This window comes from Oncorhynchus mykiss, chromosome 26 (genome assembly GCF_057628025.1).
Source record: "Oncorhynchus mykiss isolate SJ-2025 chromosome 26, ASM5762802v1, whole genome shotgun sequence".
In the NCBI taxonomy this organism is placed as follows: Eukaryota; Metazoa; Chordata; class Actinopteri; order Salmoniformes; family Salmonidae; genus Oncorhynchus; species Oncorhynchus mykiss.
In genome coordinates this window covers 41,115,162-41,126,044 of record NC_143047.1, presented here as the reverse complement: position 1 = coordinate 41,126,044, position 10,883 = coordinate 41,115,162, and the positions used below count along the sequence as shown (strand labels likewise).

The 10,883-nt window shown below is 45.1% G+C and overlaps 1 protein-coding gene across 4 annotated transcripts; it reads left to right on the top strand.

Moving 5' to 3' along the window:
• Window positions 1–3,611: 3,611 nt before the first annotated feature.
• LOC110513834 (carbohydrate sulfotransferase 1-like) lies at window positions 3,612–8,334 on the top strand. 4 transcript variants are annotated; one of them, XM_036964366.2, is made up of 2 exons: window positions 3,612–4,056; window positions 6,536–8,334. In XM_036964366.2, exon 2 carries the CDS (start codon window positions 6,585–6,587, stop codon window positions 7,860–7,862), a length of 1,278 nt encoding a protein of 425 aa, XP_036820261.2. In that variant the 5' UTR covers window positions 3,612–4,056; window positions 6,536–6,584; the 3' UTR covers window positions 7,863–8,334. The 4 variants fall into 4 exon arrangements, 2 of the variants coding, with proteins under 2 accessions (XP_036820261.2, XP_036820262.2); XR_016492350.1 differs by lacking the exon at window positions 6,536–8,334 and adding an exon at window positions 6,473–6,497 and having other exon boundaries at window positions 3,634–4,056; XR_016492349.1 differs by lacking the exon at window positions 6,536–8,334 and adding an exon at window positions 6,410–6,430 and having other exon boundaries at window positions 3,634–4,056.
• Window positions 8,335–10,883: the final 2,549 nt, after the last annotated feature.

The following is a 10,883-nucleotide window of genomic DNA, read 5'->3' as shown; positions in this document are numbered from 1 at the left end:
ACGGCAGAGTTGAAGAATCCAATGTTTGACAAGAGTGTTGGTTGTTCCTTTTCACTAGGCAGTCTTCCATAAAACATCAAAAAGGCTACACAACACGGACCAAAACCCAACATGAGACAAGTAGGAATCTCAACGCAAGATAATAGGCAGGAAAAACATGCATAAATAACCATTTGCCACCTTGGCATAACGCTGCTTACAAGATGTATAATAATTGTCAATGTGGCCACTAGACATAGGCTATCCACACTTCCTGGGATTACTAACCCTCCACGCTTAACCACCACAAATATTACAAAACATACAGTGCCTTCAGAAAGTATACACTCCTTCTTTTTCAACATTAATGTTAAATGTCAAATGGTGTCTTCTGAGTCACTGATCTACACACAATACCCCATCATGTCAAAGTGGAATATTGTTTGTTGAACGTTGTCGGAATTAATACAAAAATTCTAAGCTGAAATGTATTCAGCCATTCAGTATTCAAGCCCTTTGTTATGGCAAGCAGAAATAAACCCAGGAGTGAAAATGTGCTTGTCAAATCACATAATAAGTGGTATGGATTCACTCTGTGTTCAACAATAGCGGTTCACATGATTGTTGAATGACCCCCATCTTGTCACGCCCTGATCTGTTTCACCTGTCTTTGTGCTTGTCTCCACCTCCCTCCAGGTGTCACCCATCTTCCCCGTTATCCCCTGTGTATTTATATCTGTGTTGTCTGTTTGTCTGTTGCCAGTTCATCTTGTTTGTTCAAACCTACCAGCGTTTTGTCTCAGCTCCTGGTTTACCCCAGTCTCTCTTTTTCTCGTCCTCCTGGTTTTTGAACTTTGCCTGTCCTGACCCTGTACCCGCCTGCCATCCTGTACCTTTGCTCAACTTCTGGATTACCGACCTTTGCCTGACCTGACCCTGAGCCTGCCTGCCGTCCTGTATCTTGGCCTCTGCTCTGGATTATCGACCCCTGCCTGCCTTGACCTGTCGTTTGCCTGCCCCTGTTGTTACAATAAACATTGTTACTTCACACAGTCTGCACTTAGGTCTTACCTTGATTCCTGATACATCTCTATGATTTAATTAATGAACCCTTATTTTACCAGGTAAGGGGTGTGTGTGTGTGTGTGTGTGTGTGTGTGTGTGTGTGTGTGTGTGTGTGTGTGTGTGTGTGTGTGTGTGTGTGTGTGTGTGTGTGTGTGTGTGTGTGTGGTTAATATGCAGTGTGGGTGGGTGTGAATGTTAGCCATATGATATTGCAGAGTGAAAATAATTTGGGTTATTTTATATTTAACATCCCTGTGCTGTGTATCCTGAACTGATCTCCGAGGTAACACTGGCTCGTTTCATGTTTATTATGAGCCCACCCACTCTCCTATCAATATCTGGGTTGTTAATCCCCTAGAGAGTCTCCCTCTCGGAGATGCAGAGCTCTAGGCGGTATAGTGCTGACGCCGGCCCGGTTTGAGGAGAAACGGTAACATTCCTGCTACAGCTCGAAATCCAAACCCGTATCCCCCAATATGAACAGCTTTAGGACTACCTATTTTTCAGTGACTTGAATTTAAATCTCAAAGGTCAGATTCCTGGTGATCTGAAATGACCTGCTACCATCAGGCTTTGAGGCAGTAGCCTGGACACAGATGTGTTTGTGCTTTTGCCTGTTTGGTTTGACAATTTCACGGAGTTGGCAAGAGAGCAGAAACAGACTGACACCCAGGCTATTCGGGCAGATGTAACCTATCAGATGTATTTTAGCCCTCTGTAAGGTGTGAGAGTTGCAGGGGACATTGTAGGTGTAAGTCAACGATTCTACTAAACCATTTGCCTCCATATTTAGGAAGCATTTACATGTTAATTGAGTGCCAGTCACAAACAGAAACAGTCAAACATGTTTTTGGATTGCATAAATAAAATTTCACCCTAAACATAATGCTAATATGTGAAGTCACTGTGGGAATCCATGCATCAGAAGTACCATATACAATTAAAAACTAAATATTAAAATACGATTTAACATCTAAATATCTATTATTTACATTTTTTCTAATGTCCATTGCTCGTGTTTCTTGGCCCAAGCAAGTCTCGTCTTAATATTGGTGTCCTTTAGTAGTTGTTTCTTTGCAGCAATTCAACCATTCAACCATGAAGGATTCATGCAGTCTTGTCTGAACAGTTGATGTTGAGATGGGTCTGTTATTTGAACTCTGTGAAACATTTATTTGGGTTAGAATTTCTGAGGCTGGTGACTCTCATGAACTTATCCTTTGCAGCAGAGTTAACTCTGGGTCTTCCTTTCCTGTGGCGGTCCTCATGAGAGCCAGTTTCATCATAGCGCTTGATGGTTTTTGCGACTGAACTTGAAGAAACTTTCAAAGTTCTTGAAATTTTCCGCATTGACTGACCTTCATGTCTTAAAGTAATGATGGACTGTCATTTCTCTTTGCTTATTTGAGCTGTTCTTGCCACAATATGGACTTGCCACAATATGGACTATTTGGTCTTTTACCAAATAGGGCTATCTTCTGTATATCACCCATACCTTGTCACAACACAATTGATTGGTTCAAACACATTAAGAAGGAAAGGAATTCCACAAATTAGCTTTTAGCAAGGCACATCTGTTATTGAAATGCATTCCAGTTGACTACCTCATGAAGCTGGTTGAGAGAAAGCCAAGAGTGTGCAAAGCTGTTGTCACAATGGTCGTAATGAGCGAACCAAGGCGCAGCGTTGATTGAAGTTCCACATCTTTATTTCGGTGAAACTTTAAACAAAAACAATAAACCAATAACAACGTGAAGAAGTGGTGCACATCCACAAACACAAAACAATATCCCACAAACACAGGTGGGAAAAATGGCTACTGAAATATGATCCCCAATTAGAGGCAACGATTACCAGCTGCCTCTAATTTGGAACCATACAAAACACCAACATAGAACATTTAAACTAGAACCCTGACCTAGAGCCCTGACCTACTACACCATAGAGAAACAAGGGCTCTCTATGGTCAGGGCGTGACAGCTGTCATCAAGGCAAAGGTTGGCTATTTCAAGAATCTAAAAATTAAAATGTATTTTGATTTGTTTAACACTTTTTTTGGTGACTACATGATTCCATGTGTTACTTCATAGTTTACATGTCTTCACTATTATTCTACAATGTAGAGAAAAGTCCAAATAAAGAAATACCCTGGAATGAGTAGGCGTGTCCAGACTTTTGACCTCTACTGTATATGTATGTATATATATATGTATGTATGTATATATACATTTATATTCACATATTTGTTTTAAATATATTTTTCTTTATATTACTTTCTAACCCTGCCACCCCTCCCCTAATTGAGTAAACTAGTGAACAACAACGCTTAGTCCTCTACTTCCAGTTTATACATACTATATACTTAACATCTTAATATCTTATTTGAAAAGCAAATATCTCCTCTAGTTTCTGAAATAATCTCGTACGCAAATCCAAATAAACAGCAGGCCCAGTGGGGGCCAATAACAGGATAATTGTGGCCATTGGGTACATTCTGACAAGTGTTCTTAACGGGTTAAAAACCTGACTAAGTCTGCGTTTGAATTTGAGTGAGTGAGTGAGTGAGTGAGTGAGTGTGAGCGTGAGAGACAGAGAGAGGAGCGTTTGGGGGTGGTCCAGACATTCAGTCCATGTGTAGCCTACCTCACACGCACACAGCCTCCTCGCATCAGTTGAAAGAAACCTGACTGCGCGACGGATGCAGTGCACGAAGCTCCTGGTGTTCCACATCTTTCATTTGAATCAGTTATTTTTTCCATGTAGGGTGTTTCCCGACACTATTCGGTTTTGTAAATGGTTTCTTAAGTGTGAATACTCATGGATCTATTGCGCAAGAATATTCCTCTAATTTCTCCGCTATCCCGATGGCAGAAGCGGGGACAAAGCCGAGGAGCGTACCGGGGGGATACTGCTTTAGTGGAAACCAGACGCGTTGTCTGTGATTGGAAAAATCGCACGGCTGCTACTTTTCTTTGCGATTGACGGCAGTCCGTAAACACAGCCGTCAATAAGGTAACTAGGCTATCCTGTGGAAACAGACGTGCTCAATGTGTTTCCATTATATTGTGCGATCTAATTGCAGCAGGGTAGGTTCATTTAAAACATGTACCAATGTGTGGATAAAGTTATTGTTTTACAAATACTCAATCCATGCCTTCCATTATGTTTGGTTAGTTGGTTGTGGTGCATGACATGTTTATATTTAGCGTATATGCATCAGAGAAGCTTACCCCTGCGTCCCCGCGCGCACAGACGGACACAAACCGTTAGCTCTGTCGGTAGACATTACTTGCCAGTCGCATGCTGTTTAAAACATCACTTTTCCACAGGTGGCGCAATTATTCCAACCACATAGTGGCAAAGCGTTGTTTAATGCGTTGTTACAATTGTAATAGTCTATGCTCTCTTATCGTGTGCTGATTTCTTATGATATTGGGCCACTGCTCAAGTGTCTGTCAGAGGAATAACCTGGGCTATAGGTACCACTATCTACAGAAATAATAAATTAACAAATAGATGCTTAGGCCTACCATTCATTGATTGCACTTATTTCGCTGACATCTAATGTCCTACATTTCCTATTGTTCTGTAGTGATATCGGATAGAGGGAGCATTATGATATGTTAATATTTCAAGGTTAATTTAGGCCTATAGTTTGGAATAAAGTCGTTACATTCTAAAAGTCTATATTTTTCAGCGTTTGGGTTTTAGTTCCCGGTGTAACAATGTGAATTCGTTTGAGGTGGAATCAGAGCGGAACTGAGCGCCCCGAAAGAGGAGCCTGAGCTGATGATGATGATGAATGCTGATTGTAGTGACTGACTACCATTCAGAGCGATCACATTTTTTTGTACAGAAATACAAAGGCATTTATCCTACATAATGTATCACTGCCACACAAAGCCTTTTGAATTGTCATGTTAATTCATTTTTTTATGGATTCCCCCTTTTTATGACATTAATTCAAACCGTAGAACGTTGTGCTACTGTGGATGGTTTTACATGTCTTTGTGAATGATATTCTGCACTCACCTCTACACAGACATATTATTTCAATTACAAAAGCTAGCTGGTCAGAGAAACAATTCATTTTGATTTATATTTCTGGCTACTTGATTCTCTCCCTCTCTCTCTGTCTCTTTCTATCTGTCTGTCTCTCTCTCTTTCTCTCTCTCTCTCTCTCTCTCTCTCTCTCTCTCAACCCCTGCCTTTCGGGCAGAGATTAGTGGAGGGTGAACTAACAGTACATTAGTGATTGAGCATTCAGTGGACATAAGAGACTTTTGATATCAGCTTATTCAGTAGAAGCAACAAGCCACAACAGAGGGAAAGCCATCTGGCGCATCGCTGGAGGTCACATAGAAAGCAGAGGCACAGAATACACTGACACAGAATACACTGCACTGACACAGAACACACTACACTGACACAGAACACACTGCACTGACACAGAACACACTACACTGACACAGAACACACTACAACACACTACACTGACACAGAATACACTACACTGACACAGAATACACTACACTGACACAGAATACACTGCGCTGACACAGAACACACTACGCTGACACAGAACACACTACGCTGACACATAACACACTACACTGACACAGAATACACTACACTGACACAGAATACACTACACTGACACAGAATACACTACACTGACACATAACACACTACACTGACACAGAATACACTACACTGACACAGAATACACTACACTGACACAGAATACACTGCACTGACACAGAACACACTACACTGACACAGAATACACTACACTGACAAAGAACACACTGCACTGACACAGAATACACTACTACACTGACACAGAATACACTACACTGACACAGAATACACTACACTGACACAGAATACACTGCACTGACACAGAATACACTACACTGACACAGAATACACTACACTGACACAGAACACACTGCACTGACACAGAATACACTGCACTGACACAGAATACACTACTACACTGACACAGAATACACTACACTGACACAGAATACACTACACTGACACAGAATACACTGCACTGACACAGAATACACTACTACACTGACACAGAATACACTACACTGACACAGAATACACTACACTGACACATCAAACTGAGGCTCTCAACACTTGATGCATGCATCATTACATAACTGGTATACACTTCACAACAACTGTTGCAAGTTCAGTTCTTTATTAGAGGCTATAGTACAATGATATGCATCAATAGCAGGGTTACTCCGTTGTTCTCTAGTGTAACCATTATTTCCTTCCCCCTCAGGTAAATGACTTGGCTCTGACCGCCGTTGTTTTCTAGTGTAACCATCATTTCCTTCCCCCTCAGGTATATGACTTGGCTCTGACCCCCGTTGTTCTCTAGTGTAACCATTATTTCCTTCCCCCTCAGGTATATGACTTGGCTCTGACCGCCGTTGTTCTCTAGTGTAACCATTATTTCCTTCCCCCTCAGGTATATGACTTGGCTCTGACCGCCGCCGTCTAAATGAAGTGGCCCAGCCATGCAATGTTCCTGGAAGGCAGTGATCCTGCTGGCCTTGGCCTCCATCGCCATCCAGTACACCGCCATCCGGACTCTCACCTCCAAGCCCTTCCAGCTTTGCCCCGTGCCAAGCCCCCAGAACTGTGGCCTCCTGGGAGGCCCCGAGACAGAGTCCCCCATAGAGGGGCGTGCCGGCTGCGACGACTACCCCTACTTCAGCTTCAACGCCTCCCGTAAGACCCACATCATGGTGCTGGCTACAACGCGCAGCGGCTCCTCCTTCGTGGGCCAGCTGCTCAACCAGCATGCTGACATCTTCTACCTATTCGAGCCCCTCTACCATGTCCAGACCACTCTGATCCCTCGGTTATCTCACAGCCGCAACGCAGCCGACCGCAGGGTGATGCTGGGTGCCAGTCGCGATCTCCTGCGGAGCCTCTACGGCTGTGACCTCTATTTCCTAGAGAGTTACATTAAGCCGGCGCCGGCCAACCACACCACGGACAAGCTGTTCCGCAGAGGGGCCAGCCGGGCGCTATGCTCGCTGCCCGTGTGTGATGCCTTTGGACCCACCGACGCCAATGTAGAGGAGGGTGACTGCGTCAAGAAGTGTGCCCCCCTCAACATGACCCTGGCGGCCGATGCCTGCCGCGAGAAGCGGCATGTGGCGATCAAGGTTGTGCGTGTGCCGGAGATCGGGGACCTGCGAGCGCTGGTGGAGGATCCACGGCTGAACATCAAGGTTATCCAGTTGGTGCGCGACCCTCGCGGGATCCTGTCGTCGCGGATCGAGACTTTCCGGGACACCTACCGTCTGTGGAGGATCTGGAGGGCCACAGGGCGGAGGCCGTACAACCTGGACCTCAGCCAGCTGACGGTGGTTTGTGAGGACTTCCTCGGCTCTGTGTCCACAGGACTCAGCCACCCCCACTGGCTCAAAGGGAAGTATATGCTGGTGCGTTACGAGGATCTGTCCAGGAACCCTCTGCTGAAGACCATGGAGATATATGACTTCCTGGGTCTGCCGATGGACAAGAGCGTGGAGGAGTGGATACAGACCAACACTAGGGGCAGCACCGAGCTGTCGGCTAAACACAAGTACGGTACGGTGAGGGACTCAGCGGCCAACGCCGAGAGCTGGCGCTTGAAACTGTCCTACGACATGGTGGAGTACACGCAGGCCACGTGTCACAAGGTTCTACATCAGCTGGGCTATAAGGCAGTAAAGTCAGCTGAGGAACTGAAAAACATGTCGCTCTCACTCGTGCAGGACAAAACTTTTGTACCTTTTTCCTAACAAAGATACTTTTTGGGGGATATATTTATAAATGTTGCCTTATCATTTTCATGGGTTATGTTTGTGTTTTTGTCTTTGATTTCAAATTTGCACTACAACTTAAGAGTTCTTAAAGTCATCTGAGGGTGGGAGTTCACTTGTTGGTTTAGGAACAGCACAAAATGTTTGATTTAAAGAAAAAAAAAAAAACTAGAGATAAACACACCAGTTTACAAATGTAAATTCAACTCCCGAGGGTTTCATAATGAAGACCATTGACTTTTACTTTCAGCCGTCTGAACTAAATGCAAAGCATCGTCCTCATAGATTCCCTGTACGCCAGCTGTTGCATCAACACACACAGTGAATGTTGCCATTCCCTCTAAGGGGTGACTGAGTCCGCGTTGCAGGAGGACAACAGACTTTTATAGGACTGGACAACATTGGACTGGACAAGACCAACTGTGCAATAAATAGTGAATGTTGCACTCAACCTTTACCAGGATCGTCTTTCTGTCAAGGGGAACGGGGAATACTGGTGACAGGGTGTCACACAACGCAGGGTAATAACCCATGATACCTACACCCCCCCGAGTAAAGGGCTTAAATCCCACAGGAAGTGGTATGAATGTTTCATCACAGCATCAGGCGTTCAGGGTCTCTAAGCATCTGTTCCTAACAAAGTCATGAATACTAACCCAGCATCCATAGCAGGAAAAAGAGGAAATGGTACAATTGAGTCCATGGGGGGGGGGGGGTGTTTTTTCCATTGGTGACCAATAAACAGCACTTCCCGAAACATTCCTAAACCCAGTCAGAGGTAAAGGCATTAGCGTTACATCACACCCCTTGCCACCGCAGTATCTGGGGCAGATTTGTATAAGCATTTTCCTCAATGGAATGTTAGCATCTGTTGAGAGGGATTCAAACGTAGAACGTTAAAGGTGAAACAAAACAGAGAATTATTATGAATTGAAGACATATTTTCATCTTGTGTTTTTAAGCATCGTCTTCCATTCCTTTCAGAGAAAACTGCAAGCTAATCACTCATGACCAAATCTAAGTCTGACTCCCTTGGCTCTTGAATGTATTTAGAAACAATGCTATACTGAATAGTGAAGGGTGTGAATGCCCAGGTCAAAGGGAAGTTTAGGGACAGTGTGGACTGGGATTTCTATCCGTTTACCCAGAACAGATAACGCTGTATATGGGAATTCACACACTCTGTGGCTCATCAGTATTGGTGGCTGGGCGTCCATTGAGATGCAGAACACAAGGCTGTGATCCTACTCTGTTCCGGGGATGGAAGCACACTCTCCCACTCTCGCTCTCTCTCCCACTCTTTGTCACTCTCTCTCTGTCTCACTCTCCCACTCTCTGTCTCCCTCTCCCACTCTCTGTCGCTCTCTCTCTGTCTCACTCTCCCGCTCTCTGTATCACTCTCCCTCTCTCGCTCTCTGTCTCACTCTCCCACTCTCACTCTCTGTATCACTCTCCCACTCTCACTCTCTGTCTCCCTCTCCCACTCTCTGTTGCTCTCTCTCTCTGTCTCCCTCTCCCACTCTCTGTCGTTCTCTGTCTCCCTCTCCCACTCTCTGTCTCCCTCTCCCACTCTCTGTCGCTCTCTGTCTCCCTCTCCCACTCTCGCTCTCTGTCTCCCTCTCCCACTCTCTGTCGCTCTCTGTCTCCCTCTCCCACTCTCGCTCTCTGTCTCCCTCTCCCACTCTCTCTTGCTCTCTGTCTCCCTCTCCCACTCTCTGTCGCTCTCTCTCTGTCTCACTCTCCCACTCTCGCTCTCTGTCTCCCTCTCCCACTCTCTGTCGCTCTCTGTCTCCCTCTCCCACTCTCGCTCTCTGTCTCCCTCTCCCACTCTCTCTCGCTCTCTGTCTCCCTCTCCCACTCTCTGTCGCTCTCTCTCTGTATCACTTTCCCACTCTATCGTTGTCTTACTCTCTCTGTCTCATTCTCCCACTCTCCCACTCCCGCTCTCTCGCTCTCTGTCTCACTCTCCCACTCTCCCTCACTCTCGCTCTCTCTCTCCCACTCTCCATCACTCTCTGTCTCTGTTTCCCACTCTCTCTCCTCTCTCTCCTTCTCTCTCTCATTCTCACTCTCACTCACTCTCTCCCTCTATCTCTCTCTGTCTCTCTCTCTGTCTCCCTCCCTCACTCACACACACACACACACACACACACACACACACACACACACACACACACACACACCCTCTGTTCTATTTCTCTCTCGGTCTCTTCCTGTATAGCTCCATCTCTCTATATATTTCCCTTTATCAGTCTTCTGCTGACTTTCACTTTCTCTCTCCATCAGTCCCAGGAGACTCGTGTTCCTCTACACAGCTTATTCTCTCCATCTCCCTCCCACTGTCTCACACAGCACTCCCAGGAGAATCTTGTGTTCCTCTACACAGCTTATTCTCTCCATCTCCCTCCCACTGTCTCACACAGCAGTCCCAGGAGACTCATGTGTTCCTCTACACAGCTTATTCTCTCTTCATCTCCCTCCCACTGTCTCACACAGCAGTCCCAGGAGACGTGTGTTTCTCTATACAGCTTATTCTCTCTCTTCCTATAGTTTCTCTCTCCTCGAAGTACATATGGTTTCTATTTTCTTAAATTATTGACTGATTTCTACTGGAAATATTCCGCATCTATTTGAAGTGGTGGGAAAGCTTTTCTAGTGTCTCCTAGTGTCTGTGTGTGTGTGTGTGTGTGTGTGTGTGTGTGTGTGCACCAAAATTACACAAGCTGACCCTTGACCTGCCCGTCAAGCAAAAAACAAGACATGGTTATCCTCTTACAAAGTCTTGATACTGTATACAATATTTTCTCCACAGCATCTCCAATAGCCTAACAGCAACACCTCAGAGCTGTGAACTTATTGTAACCAAATCAGATGCTGGCAATGATCAAACAAACTTCTTCATTTTACTGTTGAAGCAGATTATGATTACGCCTGCCCTATTTTCTTTGAGCAGAAGCTGCTGGGAGAGGCGTATTAATACGCCTGACCTTAGCCCAGAGT

What these genes read in the sequence shown, in the direction of transcription:
- LOC110513834 (XM_036964366.2), top strand. Translation starts at nt 6,585, where the DNA reads ATGCAATGTTCCTGGAAGGCAGTGATCCTGCTGGCCTTGGCCTCCATC.